Source organism: Netta rufina (assembly GCF_964035555.1).
Source record: "Netta rufina genome assembly, chromosome: 7".
NCBI classification, from domain to species: Eukaryota; Metazoa; Chordata; class Aves; order Anseriformes; family Anatidae; genus Netta; species Netta rufina.
Window position 1 is genome coordinate 29,981,824 of NC_140130.1, and position 23,949 is coordinate 30,005,772.

Consider the following 23,949-nt stretch of genomic DNA (forward strand, 5'->3'; position numbering starts at 1 on the left):
GACTCCCTTCCACCTCTTCTTGGACATGTGGTATCTTTTCTTATCATAGTTTGCTCTGAAAATTTCAGAAATAAGCTTATATATATAAAAAATTCAAATACCTGGATAGTACAAGTAATACTAATTAGGACTCAGTGGTTTGCTAGATAGGTCAAGAGAACCAGAACCCCATCTAGCAAAACTGGGATTAACCCATTGCCTGTAGTAGAGACCATCCATTAATACTAGCTGAGGATATGACCCATCATAGTTTTTCTGAAGGCTTTAGCTTTTGTAATAAAATATGTTGTAGACACTTCCCCCTCCCCCTCATAGTGGAACAAATTTCAAGGATGGTGTGGAAATTGTATGAGCTGAAAATATGAATTAATCATTAGTTCTGTTTAAAATAACAATTTATTTTTTTATTTTTTTTTTTATCTAGAAAAAAGCTGAAATGCAATTACCAGCTGGTAAAGTTTAAACAGATACATCAGTTCTTGGTGTACTTCAAATAGTTTGATTGGTGGATTACAAGGCCTACAAGAAAGTATTGTGCATGTACTAAGGTGCAGTACAAGTGAGAATGTGGCCTAGAGATAGGAGACTACTTAAAATCCTGCCAAGCAATTCCTCTATTTTTGCTCTATTTACACTAACCAATTCAGCAGTCAGAGCACATAAATATTTTTCTTTGTCTTGTGAAGGAACGATCGCTCTGTAATTTCATAAATGTAATAGTGTGATTTTTACTGAAGTAGGAACCTACTCACTGGTGTTTGCTGAGCTTTCACAAGCAGTGAAAGAGGTTGTTACTGCAGATGTTTCACAGAATAATATGAAGTAGTTGTTTACAGGCATATTTTTAAATGGAGAAGAGATTTGAGTGCTTTATAACTGTAAAAATGTTTGCAATTCTGCCAGAGCATTTCTACACGTGCGTTGTCTCTCTAATGTCTCTTTTCACATTCATTCCTTATCAAAAATATCTCCTTTTCCCCTCCTCTTCCTACCAAATGTCATCAGTCATTTGCTATGACTTGACAGTAAACACAATACCAGGTGTGAGATATTTGGCTGGGGATATCATTAAAATTACCTTTAAAAGTCATTTTATTAAATAAATTATATAATATTTAATTATTAAATTAAATAAACTGACCCCCAAAGGAAACTTTCAAACCATCCCATCGAAAAGTTTCTGCCGTGTAGATAAGAATTATTGCACTTACTCTTTCTTGAGACAGTGGACAATGCACCATGGCAAATTTATGCTCTGTTTCAGTGTGCAGACAAGCAGCATCTCATTTTGGTTTGGAAATGAGCCATCTATGAATTTGTGAGTTTAAGGCAGGCAGTCATGGAAACATCCTTTGTCAAGACTTCTGCTTAGATAATTCCCTGCTAGAAGACTTCTGTTCAGTTGCTCTACAACGGGGGGACCTCAGAGCCCTCAGCAGGCAAACCGCATTTCTGAACAACCAAAGGTTTGTTCTTGTTACCACTGCCCCAGTATTAAGTTTTCTTCTAGGCAGCACATGAAGTTCTGTTTGCATTTAGATATCTCTATTAGCAATATACTGTGGTAGTATACTATTAGACGTAGAGAGATCACCACTTTTCCTCCTCTTTTGTTCCAAAATCATTATGCGGTGATTTATACTTCTAGTTTATTTACATTTTTAAATAAAATGGGTGAAACATTACACATGAAATTATCTTAGTGCTAAAAGCTGAAGTGTTTATAGTTGGTAAACCAAAGTATACTGTGTAATTAAAACAATTATTTCATCAAAAGCTGCTTTTTAAAATTGTTTTGCAATTAGTGCCATTGAAATAGTTCTATTATTTTACATGCATTTAATGTCTGTTTTTGTCTCATTTTTCATAACAGGCAAAACAATTTAACTTCTATAATTATAGTTTAAACAATTAGGGGTATGCATGATCAGATTAAAAGTCTATAATAAACCTTCCCATACTGGTACCAAAGTGCATGAGAATATACTGTGGTAGATAACCCTGTTTAAGGTTAAAAACATATGGATATGCTTACAATATTTTCCTGCTTCAAAGCTATTGTATAACTGTATATTCCCAGAGAGTTGGAAAAAGAGTTTCCAGCTCCTGATTTCACCTTACAATGCTTACTGGTTAGCACAATAGTATGTCATATGCTGCAGTGGTAATGAATTCCTTGTTGTGGGTATGTTTATAATACTGGTTTCCATTCTGTCAGATTTTATAAAAACCTTTATTCCTTGTTGTGCATCTCTGGTCTAGACACTGGCCATGGTATTAGCCTTGGTTTGTGAAAGAGATTTGCAAAGAAGAAAGCTTTTGTGTGCACAGTCCCATCAAGGCTGATGGAAAACTGAAGTGAATGCCTGCTATACTTGAGGGTCTTTCTACAATTCTAATGTTTGGTTTCCTGAAAGCCGTGTGCAGATCACATCTTTCCATAAATGTCTTTGTGGAAGACAACTGGTTAAAACAGACAAAAGGTTAAAAAAAAAAACACGTGTAAGTCATGGATCTACTAGAAATGTTGTTAGCTGCTTCCATAAAAGGACAGACGCTTCCCCTGTTGACAGGAGTCTCTGTAAGGTCCTGACACATGTGAAAAAGTTGGATGTTTCTGCTGGGAATTTTTCTTAAATTGAGAGGAATAAAGTCTAACAGATAGGAAAAACATTCATGTTGGAATCATAGAATCATAGTATGGTTTGGGTCAGAAGGGACCTTAAAGACCATCTTGTTCCAGTTCCACCCCGCACCATGGGCCAGGGATACCTCCCACTAGATCAGGTTGCTCAAAGACCCATCCAATGTGGCCTCCAACAGTTCCATGTCTTTGTTATGTTGGTGGACTCAGAGCTGAATGCAGTACTCCAGGTGGGGTCTCACGAGAGCAGAGACTCCACATTAGTCTATACCCACTTACTTTCCCCTTTTTGATTTGACAGGAAGTTTTTATTCTTGCAAAACAATTCCCCTCAAAGCTACCTTTTTAAGAGGAGGAAATGGAGTTCATCTGCTAATGGCTCTGAGTGCAGTATTGAGGTTCACTCTATCATATGGCTTCAAAGGAGGGCAAGGAACAATCTATTAGAGACAGGTCTAGACAGTGGAGGACCATGCACCAAAGTCTGCTGATCCTTTTATGCTGAGGACAGGAAAACAACAAAGAGAAGACCTTGTGCAACCATTGACTGAAAATTTTCAAAATGTAATTAATGGGGATTTGTCATGCAGAAAATGTCTAAACCAATTTAATTGTGACAGCAAGAATCACAAATTTCTACTATATATTACTATATATTCACTGTCTGGTTCCTGTTTATACACTCCTGGCATTCAGTACAGGTTTTTTTTTTGGCAGCAGATCACTGGATAAGGTATCTCTGAGTGGCTGCAGTTCAATTTCTCCCCACCTCTCCCACCTCTATCTCCTTTTTTTTTTTTTTTTTTCCTTTTAAATAGGAATTACAACTGATTTTTTATATCTCTTGATTCACATAAGGCTCTATATGTAGTGCCCAAAACGCAAGAAGACCTTTCTGTAGACAATATATATTCTGCTTCCTTTTGATTTGTCTTTTTGTTTATACTTAAATTTTACCCTTTGGGTTTGTTCCTATTAAGGAACAAGGTTCATCAGGCTTAATAACATCAAGCTTGTAGCACATCAGTAGGAGTATTAGAAAATGTACATGCAGCATGAACACACAACTGAGTTTCTTCAAAGCTTTGGTGAGTGAAGTGCAAGTAGATGGTGATCTGATAATATTAGATGTTTACAGCTTAATTTCAGATGGGATTTATGTTGATAGTTTACAGACTGGCAAACCCAAAACATATAGATAGCTTGATGATTTCAATTTTGGTTTTGTCCTCTAGAGGCCTATTTCATGTTTTTGCTTTCATTTGCTAGAGATAATTTATTTACTAGGCAGTGTAGAAATCCATATTTTCAGATAATTTGTTTCATCTTGACATTATTGAAATATATTTTCAGACTTCTTCAGTTTGTGATGTTGACAGAAAAAATCATTAGCAAATTATTAGCGAAATATGTTTGGAATAATTATATATATTATTGACTTTTAGCCAGGCACCTTGACTTTCTTTTAATTGTTCCCATATATGTATATTTTTTCCCAGTGCTTTACTGACATGGTTCTTCTGCTGGTGATCTTCTTCCAAGTCTCTTGGCCTTTCAGAGTTTCTGTTTGATTCAATATTTCTAGAGTTCAAGACATGAATGATTTGGCTTAGCTACTCTGATAATGTGTTTATCAAAGTTTCGTTAGTTTCACGTCATTTAGCTTTCCTGAATTTGGGCACAATACCTGGATGATAAATCTTTCTTACTGGAAGAGCAAAGGAGTCCTTTTATCACATGATCGTTCCTTCCTTCGAACTTCCAAAATGTGGTCAAATCATTTACCTGACCCTTTACCTGACCTCTGGCTTGGAGAACCTTTCTGAAGCCACTGCTTTCTTTCAGTAAGGCCTACGTTATGGCTCCTAGACAAGTAACTTGATATTTAGCTGTAGGGGCAAAGCATCAACAAGAAAAAAATAATAAAATTAAATATGCCTCATTTAAAAAAACAGATTTTTTAAAGGTACATCATAAATACTTTGTTTAATAGCATTTCCTGGTGACAGCTCTTTTTGCAGATATTTATGTCTTCTAATGTTTCGCCCTTTAACCTTTATATAGCAGTTTCACAAAATTTGTGCACGCTATTTTAGATATGTTACTAAATTAATCACTCATGTTTCTTTTGTAAAGCTCCTGACAAAGGATAATTCAGCCCACTTTCAATCTTGATTCCTCTTTGGACATGCCTTCCTCCACTTATTTTTCAAATTTGACGTGGTGCCTTCCAGACTCAGATATCAGCTAGGTGCCTAAAGGCCAAGGGGATGAGTTTGAGACCTTTGTCCCCATTACAAAGACCCAATCTATCTTGACCTGATCTCTCTAATTTAACAGTCTGTTCCCACACATGTAATGTGCCTCTCTCAGTCTTTACTTCTTAATGGTCTCTCTCTCTTTCACACTTCCATCTCTGTAATTTCTCTTGTTTTAGAATATTCCCAGCTTGCCCTAAGCTCACACCATTGTGACTTTCTTACCTGAACTATTAGCTTCATCTATCCTAATACATTATCCTTCCTGCTATGCCCATTTGGGATAAAGCATATTCTTCCAGTGTTTTTAAAGCACTGTACACATCGATATATCTGTATATATTCTCACAATTACTTCTTTGCAATTTCAAATAATACTGCGTCTAATTCTCTTATGTTATTCAGTTTCCCCGAGATTCTTATTTCTATTTACCTAGTGCTGTAGAACAATGTGTTGGTCAGAAAGCTTTGTACTATAATTGAGTAACAAATTATTGTTTTTTCTTACATGTTCAGTGAACTGGTTTTGCAGATCTTTCAGCTCAATTCATTATGATCAAATGAAGAAGCATTTGTTTCAATAAGATTTTAATCTCTATGACTATCTTTTGCATCAGTGACTTTTCATTGTTAATTGCTTTCTTGTCCTCCATTAAGGTGTTCTTGTAACTGTTTCATCTAAACTAAGCTCCATTTACATATACAATTTGAAAAGAGCCTTTTCTACTTGTAATATAACTACTGTTGCCATATTAATCCAGCAGTATGATTTTTTTTTGTGGATTTTTCTCCCTTAATGCTGAAAAAAACTGTATAGAATCACTTTTCTAGAATCACATTTTAGAGATGTTCCAATTTCCTCCCAGATACATCAGAATACAGTATATAATTTTATTATTTTATAGCATCAATTAAAAACACCAGGACAACTCATCTGTGCTGGATACCTGCAAGTGAATTACCAGTAATATTAATGACTAAAAAGAATACACACTGAATGGAGCACACCCTGAAAATCTCATACACACCCTACTGAAAATGATTTGATTATACCTTTTGAACCTGTGACTACTTTAAGCCCCATAAATGACATGGGAAGCACTGACTTCAAACAACAACTTTAAATATGCCCCCAATTTTACATGTTGGAATAATCAAATCAGTGGGTGAATAGAAGGGGCACTATCCTTTTCAAAAATCAATCAGTTGTGAATTTATTATTTTAACACAGCCGACAGAGAACATACAGAAGGAATTCAGTAATGAAAAGCATTTGGGGGTTTTGACAGGCCTTGGCTGAAATGAAGTCCTTTGAGACCAGCGTTTGGAGGCAGAGGTGAAAGTAGAAATTGGTTTACCTGAAGATCTCTGTATACGGAAACTAAATTTTCAAGGGAGACTGCCTGCCAGTGTCAAGGCTTATCTTTTGACACATTCAGCCAGAAATCTATCAAAATCTGGAAACTTCTTGACTTTTCATTGTAACTTCTGTATGTGTGATTTTCTACACAAAACTTGTGTAGTTACTGAAAGTTTCTCAGAATTTTTGTGCTAATGTTGTAAGTGGTCAAAACTACAAATAGTTTTTATGTAGGTATTCTATGCTCAACTCTAAGCATAAACTATTTTTAAAATAGCTCATTCTGATATTAAAATTGACTATACAAGTAATTGGATTTTGCAACTTATGCATTTATTAGTTTTCACAATAATTTAGTCCATTTCTCTCTGAAAAAAATAAAAAGCAAAAAAAAAACAACTTTGATTAATGAAATATTATTGCTCCTTAGACCTACATGGTATTTACATAGACAATTTTAAATGTAAAATAGTATTTTTCACTTGTGTTAGAAATGCATGGCCAATGTAGATAGTCATGAGTGAGGTAGATTGTGTTCCTTCTGTCTCATTAATACAGCTCTTCACTAAGGTCTGCTCAATAGCAGCTGTGTAACGGGATGTCAGAAACATAATTTGAAGCCTCCAAACTATACAGTGTAACTGAGAGTTGATAGTGATTTGCAGAACTTTTATTGCCTAGTAAGTTATTGCCTAAGGGAAAAATCTAGCTAAATTTTCATAGTCAGCTCATGGGTTAAGGAGGTCTGAGCATGTTTCTTTGAGCATGTAAGTTTAAGCACAGTGGGAAGTAGTTTATACTGTAAACTTTTTCGTGCATTTCATGTAGTACACCCGAAACAGTGGGACCTTTATCCCTTACTGGGGTTGACAGAGGTTGCAAGAAGATGGCTCAGAAACAGTAATAATAATTGCACAGAAAAAGAATATCAAAACACTTCTGGTTATTTTAGAGTCATTCTATCCATGCATGCTGCTATATGTAACATGCAAAAAAATATATCTTATATAATTTTGTATTTTATTTTTAACTGTATCTTACCTAGTAACTGAAATCTGTGTGATAAAATTGTCTGTGTTCTAGGAATTTTTCCCTGGCACCCAGAGCATGCATAGAATTGCACCATTATAAAATAATCCTTTGTTGTGGTCATGCTCATGTATCTTTGGAAATCAGATTACTATTTATATATTTATTTACACATGCGGTATTTACTGGCTCAAAAACTCAGCCAAGTGTACTTGGGGCACTGGAGGCAGAGCCAAGTCCTGAGGCTCTCAAAGCTGAGTCACACTAGATGGCACAGTGATGCACCATATTCATCCGTAACTGTGCAAACAGAAGATATTACTTGCATTTGAAAATATTAGCAACAAAGCATGTTAACTCTCATGCTATCACCAGAATGCATTGTGTTAGCTTTTGAATACATAAAATGTAAGAAAAATATTTAAATAAACCATAACCTCCTATCAGAGGTTGGAACTGCAAGAGTGTTCAGCAAGAGCTAAAGATAGACAAAAAGTAAAAGATACAATCTATAGTAAGGAGTAGCAGATGAGTCGCATTCAGGACAAATAGATTTTTCATGAAAACGCTGTGACATTTATTTGCAATATTAAAAATTCAAATGCAAGTGTTTAATATGTCTCTTACACATCAGCTCTTTCTGCAGTTCTGGGACTGATGCAGTTTTGCCCTTAGTCATTTGGGGATTGCTTTTGCATCCACTTTGATCACATTGTGCTTCTGCAATATTCCCAGCAGTTATCCTAAGAACTCTGATAACTGAATCTTGTTTCATCTGCTGTAGAAAATATAATATCAGGAAGGGAACTCTCAAATAAACTGCAGATGAGGGGAAAAGAAAATAAAAATGCTTACTAGCACCTTTAATGTAAACATTGGTACTTATTAGGATTTTGCCAAACCTCTCAAAAATTGTAGCATGAATATATAGAATTCACAGCCAGTATCAAACTTTTTCTTTTCTACACAATGCAAAGCATTTATCATTCTGGTATCACAAGGGAAAGAAAACAATGCCAATTCACAAATAAAACCTCTCATGATTTAATATTGTTGTTTTGTCCCCTGCGATCCTAGAATGATAAATATTGTAACTTCTTTTGTCAGTATCAGAAACACTTTCATATCTGGAATAAAGGCTCATTCATTATATTCATATTGTGTTTTTTTCCCAAATTGTTTTTTCCAAGCTGTTTCAGTATACATTGTACCAGTAATATTATGCCATCTTTCTTGTGGTCATTCCAAAGCTTCACAAATACCTCTGATGCTACCAGTGTCATTTCTATTTATTATTATTTTTATTATTATTATTATTATTAATATTCTTTAGGCTTCCAGAGGTCTCACTGTTGCTTGGGACCTTATTACAAGGTGCGATGTACAAACATCTACCTAATCTAACCTAAAGAATTACACATGACATACAACTGACCATGGAGTGTGGTCCTCTGGGCAGCCCACAAACACAGTTTTTAGTCTGTTACCTTTTTCCCCAAAGGACGAGGGAAGGGACAACCCCACAGAGAGGACAACCCTTTTTTCAATGGACTTTCTGTGCTATTTGTGCCTGAGTAGATGCTGTGGGAGGTCAATGCCTATAAAATTTACACAGAACACATTAGTCACCCCAGGTGAAATATCTGAAGTTCCATTCTCATCTCACATAGCCAAATACAATCTGTAATGTTTTTGCCTAGTCTTAAAGTCTTTCAGTAACTCAAAACATATATTGATTTCAGAATGTTTCTCCAGAAGTTGTTGCCTTTTGCAAGTAATTTCAATACTCTAAATGTAAATGAATTATTTTCAGGGGGATTGCACAACTTTGCAATAAATAAAAGTGCCTTATATTTATAAAAGACCTGTCCTGACGTCAGTGTGATACCAAACAACCTCTCATTGAATGATGGCATTAGGAAACTAATAGGAAAATAATAGAACTTGAAAGATCTATTATTTCAAAGAAATCTGAAAAGTCAACTTTGTTTAAGTCAGGGTTTTAATTTTGGGGGCCATATTTCTCCTACCAAGCCTTAGGTCTCTATACGGTTACACACTTACTGCACCAAAGAATTCTTCATGTCTGGATCAGATGGAACTGCTGGTATTCCAGGTGAAAATGCAAAGACTATAACCTGACTTCATCCCAGATGGAGTGCCCAGTTGTCTAAATTCATGAGCATATGCATCTTCAACTGAGCATAGCAGCAATGTACCTCAACCTAAAGTCTGTCTTCCTGTAAGAGCCTCCTAGCCTCCTCTTGAAATCCATCCTGTTGGGTATGGTGAGGTCTGAAACCACACTTCCTCAGCCCCCGCAGACCTTCAGCAGCTTCATGGATGTCTCTCACTGGCACAAATGATAGCTGTATTATTGAAGCCATTCCACACAATATATATACACAATATATATACATATATTTATTTATATATTTCCATCCCTTTTGCAGCATGAACAGAGAAAGTAGTTGAACACATGAAAGATGAAAAGTTGCAGAAAAAAATGTGCACTAGTTAGCACACAGTTTTTAAATTCTGGAAAGAAAATATTGTTTTTAAAGCACCTATGGGGCTCGAATAATGAAATAAGGCTGGCTGTATTTAGATTATTACCAATCTTCTCCATCACTCTTAAAGAAATATTTAGATAATAGTTCAAACATGAACAGTTATTTTTATCTCTCTTTGTAAATAGTAGATTTTTCTTGGAAAAGAATTTCTCACTAAAATGAGAAGTCAGAAGGACAAATAATAGAAATGATTGTTAAGATGCAGGCAGTTTTTAAAACCTGCCATACCTCTACCTCCTTACACTATTACAATCCAGAGAGATGAAAGTATGTGGAAGGAAATTAGAAAAATCTGAGTAACTATCAGATGCACAAAGAGAATTCCTGATTATTCAAAGTCTAGTTATAGAAAAACAAGTACTTTGTAAAGGCAGTTAAATAGTGGGGTGACTCACAACTAATGAAACAAGAAGCAAAAGAACAGAAAATGAAGAGACGAAGAGCTGTTTGGAGGGAAGGCAATGAAAAATAGTATAGGGAAAAGCCAGGAATCCTATATATTCCATTGTCCTTATATTGAATGCTTGTCCAGACAAGATAGAACAGACATATCCAACACAAACACTCTTGCATCTGAACACAAACCTTGTAGAAGTTTCAAGAAGCCCCTCTCATCTCTGACCTGTCTGAGAGAGAATTAGCATTATAAAATCTCACACGTTGCCAAATCCCATTCTCACAACCCTTTTTCCCCTTACCTTTTAAGATAGAAGCAAGGTGTGGTGTGCTACGTACCATTTCAATTCTTTGCACCCAAGCTTGTGGCAAGCTTTTGGAACTAGTCCGAAGCAGGAAACAAGCTTTTCATTATCACTGTCTTTTCTATTCTTTATGAAAATTATTGTTTGCTTATAGTTGCTTCAGAGTCTCAAGTGTATGGTGTCTAATGGTATTGCTTTAAAGTTTTATATTTTATCTTTATAACTTGGGATAATTATTTATAGTTGCAAATTGTAATGTAGCAGTATTATGGGAAACAGAATGCTGGATTGCATTGCAAAGGGAAGAGCAGATTCAGGGTTTATTGCATTATCATATTATAGAAGGCACTTCAGAGGCTACAGAAGAAAGCAACTCAAATTGTAGCACTTCTCAGAAGCTGGGATAGTACAAAGCAGATTTCATTCACAACACACTCTTGTGTCATCATCACTGTATATACAGCCATTAAAGTATAATTGAAATATAGAAGATCAGGAAATGAGAGATGAAGCCAAGTTTTCCACATGTGATCAAAAAGCATATGGGAAAAAATACAGGGCGAAAAGGTCTGCAGTTCAATAGAAAGTAGAAGACAACATAATTTCTGCTTTTAAAAAACAGATGGGAGATTTAGATAAAATGAAGTGAGGGAATTCTAATGTCCTGCTGAAGGTTTATTTCTCCTTCATCACATAGTAAAAAGTTTTTGAAAATACACAAATGAAAAATATCTCTTAATCACATCCTGGAAATACAAACTAGCAGGGCACTTTATACAGTGCTTCACTTTTAGATGAAAATAACATGAAGAACAATGCACAGAATTGCTCTAAATTTTGCCTGTTGTCACAAAGAATGATTCTGGCATTGGAAAGGCCTAACCAGAAAGTCACCCTTGCCACATCATCTTCTCCCTGGTTTCATTTCTGCCACTTCTTAGTCCCATGGTAGTCCCATGGTTAGTGATGAGGAAGGGCAGCTGTAGAAACTCTTCAGTACCTGTTTCATTTACATTGACATCTTCTGGGAGCTGACTTTGCTAGGAAACTGGCTTTATGAGAACTTCTGGATTGTTATCTTTCACCCAATTTCTACCTTTTATTTTCAAATCCAGCTAGTTGCAAAAGTCTTGTTCAATAAAAAATGAGTGAGAGACTTTACCTTGTTTGTTGGATAAAGTGGTGGTGTGCAGAAATTTTTCAAATGAAAAAAAAGTTATCATTTTGTAATATTTGTACCATAATATGGTATATATATTTCAAATTTTATAATAGGATTGGTAAATGAGACAATGAGTGCTACTTGTCATCTGTTGGAGTGTGAGTACACATAGAGCAAGGTAACCGTCCCTGTCTCCTGCCAGTTTTCTGTTTTTTTCTCTCCCAGCTAGGAAGGATGCCTAGGGAACATAATATATTTTCAGTGATGCACAATCATAGTATTAGTATCTCACCATTTCGGGCATTTGCTCTATCTGCATGTGTCATGCAAACAGAGACTGTGCTCTGCTATTATCATTTTACTGATATTTATCTATATTGACTGTTTAGAGCCAATGGTATGTAATAAATTGCAAACAGACTGTTTGAAATGGAATATTTTTCTCCATACATTTTGATAATAACCAGGTCTAAGTGTGTCATTTTGCTTGTTGAAGTTATAATATGGTGCATTCAGTACACTGTAGAAGATTCAGGAAGAATAAATCAGTAGCCATATAGCCTACCTGTATATACTAGAGTCCCCTTCAGAATTATTCATTATTCTCTCTCAGCACTGTGCAGGAATCTGATAGAGCAATTTCTATGATTTATTGATTTATTTATTTATTTATTTATTTGCATTTTTATTGGCTGAGCTTTTTTTTTCAGATTTTACCAAGATTTTCTGCTTACTTCTGAAGCTTCTTTATACTTGGGCATTAATAGGTACCAAACTTAGAAGCAACCTTGTGTTAGAGAAGCTAGGGATGTTGTCATGTTAGTAATATTCCAAAATATGTTTCAAAATTCTGGGCACACTTTCTGTCCTGTTGACTTAATTCTATGTTACACTCCCAAGATCGTTTGTTTTGTCACAGTGACTGCTGGCTATGGAGCTGGGGATGTACTGAATGTCTAGTTGTAGAAATCAGCAGAATACTGAAAAACTGGCTTTGTTATTTGGCCAAAACCAAATTATAAGCCAAACAGTGGTTAGAGCAATGATATATTGCAGCAGGATGTTGGCAATGGAAAACAAGTCCAGTACTTTGTCAGCCTTGGAAAGCAAAACTTATGAGAGAATTCATTATGGGAAAAGCACTGCAGATAGCATACCTACTTCTGATTAATCTTTTGAGAGTCCTTTTGAATTTCTGGTGAACTGTAATCATTTGTTTGTATGAACGTATTCATCACTTTCTGGTTTAAATAATTTTTTTGACAGTGGAAAATATAACAGCATCTGCAAAATAAAGGTGCCAGAATGAGAAACAACACACAGCATCTTTGAGGATTACAACTCTGATCTTCTTCCTTAAAAGTAAATGATAATGTAAATAGTATTGTATTATCTCTGGTGGGAGTAGAATTGGCCCCTGTTGGGCCCTTGAACCTATTGTCTTTATGGTTGTGTGTTTTGTTTTGGGGAGAGGAGAGGTCTGATATCAGAGCAATAAACTGCACAGCAGAGGAATGGCAGTGAGAGAAATAGAGTGTAAGAGTAGTAAAGCTGCAAATCTAAAAATATTTGTTATCACCCAGATGGAACATTAAGGAGGTATTCACAAAAACTGAATTACACCTGGAGAGGTTAATCACCCCAGATTTCCTCTACAGACATGAAGAGGTCTGCTTTAAATCACCTTCTGCAAGTAAGGCCTCTCTGGAGGGAAGCAAACCCCACTGAATCTCTCTGCCTTGTCTCCATTTGACTATTCCCTGATTGTTCAGTCATGCCTAAAACTTCTCTCTTTTTCGCAGATACTCACATTTACACAGGTTTTCTGATTAGTTAATTGCCTGAAATGACAGTTCAGCACTGTATTCTCTAGTGTACCCTGTGATATAAATGGTAAATCTTTGTCTCACAGGTGTTCATCCTATTCAGGATGTTTAGTAAGGCTTTAGCTTTCATCACAGTGGTTAAACTGTCCAACTTGCATGAGTGGATTTGGTTTAAAAAGCTTTAAAAATGTAACTGAAACTTACAGATTTTTAGAGTTTCCATACCTTTACCTTTGGCATGCAGGATCCCATTCAAAGGAGATGGCTGAAGGTGGAGACAAAGTAAAATAATGCTATATGAGTAAACTTAGGTGTACTGGTCTGGAGGAGGCTTTAGCAATCCAAATGTGTCTCATTGCTATGGTGAGGTTCATAAACTAACCCCATCTGTGATACTAACTTCTAAACAAAACCAATTAGAATTTCATTTGTATTTACCCAGGTATAGCTAAAAGCGAGTGAAAATATTGCTTCTTTGGTACTTTAAGTATATCTTTTTCTCTTCTACAGCAATGGGTTTACAAGACCAAATTAGATTCTGGCATGATTAATGCATCTCACCAAATTCTTGCAGAGTAGAAAATTAGTTTATAGTGATTTTCTTGAAAACAAATTAAACCGGTGCACAACATCACAAGAATAGAGATGTTTTTCATAACATATGGATAAACCATTCAGTGGAAAGAAGATGTAATCAAACTGAAAATTTAGTAGTTTTTTGTGAAAAAAAAAAATAAATCTGAATGTTTTAAATATTACTGTCTGTTATGGAACCCTGTGTAATTACATGCATTTTAATGCATGATGTGTAAACATGCAGTGGCAGTGGAGTTAATTGGCAGGAAGTTTGCACATGTTCTAAGCAGATTATTCTTTTTAACTGTTTTTAATAGTCATCAGTTAAAAAACACCCCCTCTTATTTTCCTAGTAACTTAAAATAACAATTTGTGTAACAGGTGGTTTTCCATTCATGTATTTAAATTATAGATTTCTGAAAATGTATCCAAAAATTTGCTTTTTACCCCTAAAATGTAAACATATTTTGCTACTGATGTGCCTGTTTAAGATTTTAACTTACATTCTAGAAATGCAAGGCAGAGAACGCCTCATAAAATGCAAAATTATTTATGCAGTAATTGTTGTTTTTTTCTTAATGTAAAAAATATTATTTATGAAGAAAAATTTCCATTATTTTATATAAAATTAGCCATGTTGAGAAAAGCAATGGAATAGTTAAGAGCATTCACAGATTTATGTAATCACTATTTGTGGTCAAAGGTCCAAGAATTATAAAGGGAATAAAATAATGGTCTAACAACAGATTACTTGTCTGTAACTAGTGCCAAGGTAAAACACCTTAGAGAAAAACATTAAGCAACTTTAATTCTCTTAGCTCTGCTATTCTGTGAGAAGAATATACTTACTGACTAAATTTGATGCCTGCTTTATTAATTGAAATTTAGTACTGATAAGTATTTCAGCTTTAGAAGCTATTACTCAACTGGTCTAAATTTAACCATTCCCCAAGCATATTTTAATATCTACAGTGAGTCAATAAGAGGTTTTGAGACAAACATTTTATCTTCAGACTCAGCAGTCAACTACAATTATTTTTCCCCCCCAGTCTTTGGAGTCAGTCATATTCTTAATATCACTGATAAATCTGTGACAAGCTTTACCAGGAAGTCCCAGAGAATAAGGTCCAAGAAATATATAACTAGTACTCTTTTTTTTTTTTTTTTTTTTAACCATCACAGCTTAGCTTTCCTTTTCAAATTTAAAGATAGTTTCTGGCAAAATAATGTATCAGAAATCTAAAAAGTATTGGTGGTTCCATTTCCTATTTCCTTTGTAAAAAATGCATGTATTTGACTTCAATGAAAGTCCCTGTTCTATACAGTTGGATTTGCATTACACATCACAACAGGTTATGTTACCCTAAGCTTCATTTACAAACCTACTTTATGTAGTTTATTCTTCATTCCCACAAGATTTTCCATTTCTTTGTGTTCAGTTCTTATTCCACTATTTTCCCTCAACTCTGTTAATGGCACCATTACCCTTGCTGTCCCTCTGGTCTTGCCCAAGCATTCTTGCCCGCTATGGTTCTTTTGCTTCCCCACAACCAGACTGATACGGTGGCCTTGCTGAATGCTGCTGCTGCTGCAGCCTCTCTAAAGCACTATCTTCCCTCTGCATCTGCAAAACAAAAGCCCTTGTTCAGGATCTCTGCATCTTACTTCTGAATTACTGCCACATTCAGCAAATGCTATCTTAACCACATTTATTTCAGATCATTTTCTTGACTAGTTGGTTTATCACAAAATTAATTTTTAGTAGCTCCATGGACTTCCTTTTCCTATTGCTTCAAATATCATTATTCATCTTCAAGACCCTTCGTTACTTATTATCTCTTGGGCAGTTCCAAATGAGAGTTCACTTCCCAGCTCGGTTTAGCCATGATCCTGATCTTTCTTTCCCACTTGTTTAGCATATTTCTGCATCCTTCTGCACTGCTTTCGCTGAGCCAGGCACACAGTACTGATGATGCAGTCCAGCAAACTGCAATAATTTCATATTATTGTATTAAATTAATTATATTAATTTAATTAATACATTAAATTTCATTATATTAATTATAATCTTACGTTCTTTGATTTCAGGAAAGCAGGAGAGAAAAAACAGCTTTAAGCTAACCAACATGAGATTGCACCAGTCCCAACCTACCTCCATGGTGCCTCCAACATCTCACTACATTCCCTTTGTCACTACAGTATTTGCTTGCCCTGCTGAACAGAAAAGACCTACCCCAAAGTGCTTGGATAGCCATGAAAATTGGCGCAGATTACCCTAGCATACATGTACTCTGACCTTCCGGCTGTCCTTGGGAAGTTAGCATGCCCCTTGCCAATCCCCATCTGCCTGTAGCCAGAGACCAAACAGTGCATGCTGTCTCAGCCACTGGCTGGCTGGATAGTTTAAAGGCACCAGACATTGCACAGACCTGCGTTACAAACTAAACTAGAAATATCTCACACTGAAAAGGAAGGGAAAACTGCCTGACCGTACACAAAAAATCACTAGCAGCCTCTCAGAACACAAATATTTCACACAAATATGTAGGGCCATTTCCTTTTCAAAATGAGAAAAATTGGGAAAGGCTGAACATTTCATAAAAGATCCTTTATTGTATAGTCTGCATTTCCCACAAACTGACAGCAAGCAATTTATAAGTCTATTCTGGGAATACGAGTTTCCTAGCCCCTCATAGATAGCTGTTATTGCTAAATACCAAGGGTATAATGCAAAAGAGCATGACATCTCCTCTCTCCTAGTGTGTGTCTATTTAATTCCACACTATCATTATTTAGTTTATTATTGTTATGGTTTAAGCTCTGTCTCATATTTTACTTATTTAATTAAGTTATATGCATAAGAAAAGAAAACTATACCTCCTGGTCTCCTGGCTGTCTTCCCATCTAGAAAAAACTATCACTGAAAAAGAAATGATGAGGTTACTTGCCCAAAGTAATTTCCTAGTTAGTTTAGTTTTTAAAATATATCTTTCTCATAGTAAGAGTAGTGTCAATTTAAAATACATATCCATGCACCAAACAGGAAGAGAGGCCCATAACAAGATTGTGATTTTGAGGTGCTGTCAGCTTGTCCTTAAAAAAAAATAATAATAATAATAAATAAAAAAAATAATAATAATAACATTTCAACATGAAAGGTAATGCAGATACTTACTCTTCTTGGCAGTTGCTTAAGACGGCTGTTCTCCATGACTAAGCCTGTGATTTCTGGATATTGTCTAGGCACACCTGCTAGAGCAGGACACTCAGATATACATGCAGGATTGGACCATTTTATGATATTAACTTCGCTCTGTCTTGACATACAGCTCCATGGTACCTCTGGCCATGCATGATGCTGAGTTTCAGATGATTCTTTTTTTCTTATTGAAAGTAGTTATTTAAGTATCAGATCTGTATGTGGTTAGGAGAAGATTTTGTGGATCACTCCTTTGAATCCGGAATTCTTCTCTTGGTTCCACCTGATGTGCCTTCTGTCTCCCCACATGACTTGCTCTACAGCACAGGCGTATGAGCATGTAGGACAAACATTCTGTTCTTTTTAGTTATGGAAACTAATCACAAGTTTTTTTTGAAAAAAAAAAAAATGGTTAATGAGAGAACAGGAAAAGTATAGGAAGTACCAGACAATCCTGAAAATTTTATCAAACAACTAAACTGAATAAGAATACACCTAGTGCAATGTTGTATAGAAAGTGAGAGAATTGTTTCAGTGGATATTCAGAAACACTTGCCAAGATCTTTTTGAAAGTTCTATTCCTCTGCCATTATAACCACTATAGCTACTGTATATGTTTCCTATAAAGTATAAATGCACACTGTCCTGGATTTTATCCACAAAGGTTATGGTGATCAAATTAAGAAGTAGATAATAAAAGACTGCATTTTTAATGAAGTATTTTTGTATATAAATATGTCATTTTTAAACATGCAATGTATGTGCTGTGTATGTATAAAAAAAGGTCTTTATAGACTTGAAATAATGATAACTTACAGACCTCATAAAAATTCTAATTTTATTGATATAAGCATGAACTTGTCTTCACTGTATGTGATGGTCGTCTTCCTCAGACACTAGAGACTAATTCTCATGACTTTCTCAATATGTCTTCAAACTGTGTAGATCCACTTGTATGGATATTCATAGACATTGCACCTTATAATATGAAAAGTGTTAAAATAACATATCCTTTGTAATAAAAGGACTAAGTCCACTATTAGTTGAGCATTGTACTGGAACAGATCTTCAAAGAATCAACAAAAAAACGTGATGCAAATAGTGCTGTGTGCTGAAGAATAAAGCTATTAAAGTAATGGTATATGGTTTACACAGGTCTTTTTTTATGCTTTAAGTCTCTCTGTATGGTAGCTGTCATTTTATTTTCATTGTTTAAGGTCACCTTAAGCAATTACAATAATATTGGTTAAAATATCAATTCTAATTGATCTACATGAGCTGTAGTTATTTTACTGCCTTCAGCATTCTGAATTTTCTGATTGTGTGTGGCAATGAAAAAGTGTAAAATGTAATCAAGTGAAGACATCTATCCAATTGTTATCTCCAAATAATACATATTTAAATTGAAAAAAAAAAAAAAAACCACACACACAACATTTCCAATTACCTGCCAAACCACGAATCTGGGGTCATTCTTTGTTCCCTTACTTTTAACAAAATAATAGGAAGAACTCGATGTATTTCTCATTAAAATGAACAATAGAGGAGGAGAAAAGGGTTTTAAATATGCAAGCCAGCATGTAGGACTAACTTTTTCAATGTTAGTTTTTTTTCTACTTTGAGAGATAGCGTAGCCTTACATCAGTACAAATGTAGCTGTATACAATCAGAGGAAAAGCATTTAAACATCCCAGCATGGGTATTTCCATTTAAATCTGATTACAGTGAAATAAAACTGTAGCTATTAAAGGTTTAGAAGAACTACAAATACAAGCAGTAAAAGAAGACAGTTAGTAAATGAGGTAGTAAAACATTTCAGCGGGGCAAACAGTTTATAGCACTCAGCCTTCCTGTAGCAGACTGTGCTATTCACTACAGACCCGTGCACTGTTCCCTGAACTGCACTTAAACCTGCAATTAACCTTTCACGCCTAATGAAGCTGTTTTGCTGGAAAATTAAAATATATAGTACTGCCTGTTTTTACAGAGACTGGGAGGAGAGCATCTCAAAATGAATGACTTTTTCCAATGCTTTTGTTCAAATGCAGAATTAAAGTGCTGTTTGTATATAAATCGGGAACATGCTTTTGAAGGCAATCTCATTTGATGTGCTATATTTTATTCCTGTACTTATTAATTGTTTTGCATAATTGTATGAAAAATATAAAAAATTCACACACCAGTAATTTTATGATTAGACACTTACTTCCTGAGAATAAACTATTACCATTTAACTTCCATTAGGAAAGACAATAGTTCTGCTAAAGATAACCAAGTTTGTATTGCTTTCTCTGGTCTTTTTCTCATTGTGGATGCAATTATGTCTTACAAAAATAAACTTTCCACTTATGTATTTGACTGGGCTCACTTCTTAATGATCTTTCCATATATATACATAAAACAAGCTACAGATTGTTTTAGCTTCGCAGAACTAGGTCAGGTTATTTCTATAACATTTAGTAGAAAAACAAACTAAACTTAAAAATAGGACTGGTTCTGTAGGTAGGCTTGAATTTTGAGAAATTAGACTATTAAAGGTGACCCACTGATTCTGCTTGTGTCATGTTTACTTATTCCACTGTTCCTTTCTGCCACCATACTTAAGAGTCAGAAGCAAGCAGAAACCATATACTAGTTCAGAAAATACCAGTTTGGTAAGTAGGATGTTTATCTGGCAGTGTTCAGGGAAGGCAGGTAAATGGAATAATTTATGAACAGGGGCAACAGATATAAAGTATTACAGGTTTTACAATTCCAACTTAATGACTATAAAAGTAGTCACATTTGTTGTTTAGATACAAAACCCGTAAAATAAAGGGAAAGTTTGTTGTTTTTCTTTTAATGAATATTTAAGCCACAGCATTTTTATCAATTTTGCTGTTATATTTTGATGCAAATTCTGCTTGCTTGCAGTGTCTGTGTATCAGCTTGACTTGGTAAATGAAATTCCTTTAGACCGCCAGTCTGAAATAATGAATTGTTCTCCCAGTTAATTGTATTGCTTTGATAACAAGGAACTATGCAGGGCTTAGAGAACATAATAAATGAATTTCATCAGATGATTTGTGTGACGTTTGAAAAATGATCTTCTAAGAGTGACCTGATTTTAATGGAACTCTAACAGCATGCCAGCATATCCTGGTATGCAGCATTAGATTTGAAGAAAATAGTTCTTCCTTTTTGTTAATTGTTATGTAAAGTGAGGCTAGCATCATGCATCCAAGCACATTTTAAATTATCTTATAAAAAAATTGAAAGTCTGTTTTCCTAATAATATTCATTCCATTTAGCATACTCTCTAAGCCTAGTTGTTAAAACCAGGATCATGTGTAAGCAAGCATTGTTTTGATTTTATCTTTGAATTTTCTATTACCAGATACAGCTGATAAAGGTGCCTTGAAGATTTCAAAAATTTCATCTATCAAAGTCCAATTTAAAGCATCACTGGCTCATGCCAGGAAATGTATGTGTATGTGAGAAAAAAGACTTAATTAATCTTGGCTCTTACATATCCTGAAATGCAGCAATGATTATTGTACTTAGCATTTTACATTATAGTGCTATGAATGTTCGAAAAGCTGTATGCACATTAGTTAATTGTTGCAACATTTTTGTGAAGTAAAGAATATAGTGTTACCATTTGCAATTGCATAAATTCTTCAGGATACTTGAGAGACTGTGATGTACTGGGGAGTATGAGAAGCAGCACAATCTTGGCCTATATTATGCGCATATTTAAATGTACTTTTGCAAATATAACTGTTTTATTGTGGCCGTGGTGGAGTATAACACATGAATGATGTGAATAGTCCTAATCCATTTAATTGAAATATCACCTGTGTGAATTAAAAACAAACAAACAAACAAACAAACAAACAAAACTACCATTGATTAAACATTTCAGTAACAATAAAATGATAGTAAATTCTTAAACTACTCATTTCCTAGGCGTGCCTGTCTACGCCCTTTGTAATGCTGTGTTACGTTTATAACAGGTTGTGAAATATTGACAATTTAACCACAGTTTGGAAGAGTTTGTGTGAGTTGACCACATTTAGAATTAATACAGTTCAACATCATCATGCTTCACTGTCTGTTCATAAGTCTATGCATTCTGGAAGTATATTTTCATATGTTTTTATTCATGGTAAATAATAACCTCTCGGGACAGGAAAGCACATATATTGAAAAGGGTACAGTTCATTCAAGGGTACAGTTGTGTCCTAACTATGGTCTACATTTTGCCCTTACTTTCTGATATGCTAGCTTCATCTATTTCTAAATGCAGTGCATAAACATTTATTAAGAGAAAATCCATGTCAGATCGCTTCTGGTCCACATAACCAAGAAAATGGTGATAAGGAGAGGTGAAGCTGAGATCACGCAACGAATCCATAGGAAACTTACACAGAATATGGCTCTCCTGATTCCCAGTCTAGTCTACTAACTGCACTTTCTTCCTGTTTCTTCATTGTTAGCAGGTATCATTTCAGAAAGAGAGAACTTGGTTACCTGCCTCTAAATTAAAGCTGATCTCTTCTGTGAAAGTATAAAAACTGCATGAAAGGTACCACCACACTGCTTTGGAAGTCTTCTCAGGAAAGCTGGGCATTAAATTCTGTTTTCCCTTTATTTATCTTACAGGTCTTGCAATTGCAAGTGCACTGATAGACATTTCACAACAAAAACCTGCGGATTGTAAAGATAAGAGTTCAGGAGTCAGAAATCGAAAACATCATCTTTCAACACGTCAAGGAACTTGTGTCTGAGATTCAACAACTTCAATTGTATATTCTGTAATGTTTTCTTTTTAAATGGCTTCCATTGAAAGCTATACTACAGCCTCAGTTTTTATGGAGGCAAATCTATGAATGAACATATAAGGTACTGTGCTCTGTTAGTCACACGGCCTACTATACCCCAAAGCAGAACAGACTTATGGTAGGTATATCTGATGAGCTTTAATGAAAAGAGTGGATTCTGATATCAACAATAGATTAAATAAAATACCTAGCATTCTTAATCCTGAACAAATCAGAGTAGGGAAAATCCTTCAGCAGAACTAGGAAAAATGTATGTTGTTTTGTAATGTAGAAGGAAATTGTATAATTGAAAATTAAGCAAATTCCAGGAAACTAAAGGACATTTTTGTATTGCTTAATGTAACAATGAGAATTGTAAAGTTCTTTCCTTGTAATCAGAATTAAGATGTCTTTCAAGTAAGCAGGAACTACAGAGGATCATTTGGATTTTGGTGTTTTTTTACCATTGCCCAAGATAGGTAGGCAACTTTTGAGTTTAGCATAGGTAGAATCTGAGAATACCACAAGTAATATTTAAAGGAAAATTCTATTTAAAAAAAAAAAAATAAATTATTTCAAATTTATTTTTTTTTAAACTTGCAAAAGGTTCAGAAATGTAATCTGTGTTGCTACAGAGTGATGGTTGGGCTTTCATGTTTCTATTCCTAATACTCTTTTCAGAATTCGGACTGAGATATTTTACAAACAGCTCATGTGAGACTTCCATGCCAGGCAATTCATTAGCAAAATTGATTGAGCATGAGAAAGTTTCTTTTGTGATCAAGTTTGGCATTTTTTCCAAGAGAGTCTCCAAGATTGCAAGTCTAACTTGCTGTTACCCTACAATATATCTGCTCCCATTTCAATACCGAAATTTCTAATATCTACAAATTATTCTGACCTTCAAACAGAAGAAATGAATCCCAGTCAGCACTTTGACCCTTGTTTAACAGCAAAGTATGGTTTTCTGATGGTGTTGATCTCCCAGCTGCAAAATTTCATCTCAGCATCACTATCAAAGCAACCCTGCAAACCAAAAATTAAATAAGTATTTATAAATTCAAGTTGCTTTCAACAGTGGTTCTGAAATTCAACATCCAGTATGGATCCTCACACAATCAGTACTCAGCAACAACATGCAGACAAAAGAGTTTCCTTTTCACTGGACATTAGCCTTTTGGGGGCTAGGTCACCACCACAAATAACCTAGCAAACAGCTTTAATGACCCTCAGGCTTTTTATTTGCTCAAAATTCACAAATATACAAAAAAGTAAGAGTATGCTAGGGGTAGGTAGCAAACGTGTCATGTTCTAATTTTTGCATTACACGTTGACAGCATTATAATATGAAAAAAGTAGTTTTGTATGAGCTTGTTGAAAGTGTAGTTTCTCAGCTACAAATTTGCCACCATGCTAGTACAGGAGACTGATACAGAGGTATAAATTCCTCATGTAATGATAGACTTTTGGTAAATATGAAAGATATAAAAAGATAATTGATGTTTACTACTATATCTGTATTTTTCATGTTCTTTTTATTTCAGGAAAATGATGACATTTTACTGTTTATAGTTGACTACATAGTTACTTGCATGCCATGGTGGTGCAGTAGCAGTAATAAAGCCCTGTTGTGAGTTGTGTTTATTTCGTAATGCCATTCATACCTTGAAGTACTCAGCTAAATTAATTTGGGTGAGGACTAAGTGTAAAAATAACTATAAAAAGGAACGATTGTACAGTGTGTAGTTATATCTTATACAGAAATATTAGGTTGCATCTAACCATGACTGCTCTATTGTTTTGATAAATTATGCACTTA

General features: G+C 34.9%; 1 protein-coding gene across 1 annotated transcript in view; it reads left to right on the plus strand.

Annotated features, from left to right (window-relative positions):
- The window catches only part of ATRNL1 (attractin like 1), a gene marked incomplete at both ends in the record, with an annotated part of 490,387 nt that extends 468,290 nt beyond the window's left edge, over positions 1-22,097 (plus strand). The window contains one exon of the mRNA XM_084290483.1: positions 21,973-22,097. Within this exon, the coding sequence (XP_084146609.1) occupies positions 21,973-22,097 (125 nt within the window). The remainder of the gene's footprint in view (positions 1-21,972) is intronic.
- Positions 22,098-23,949: the final 1,852 nt, after the last annotated feature.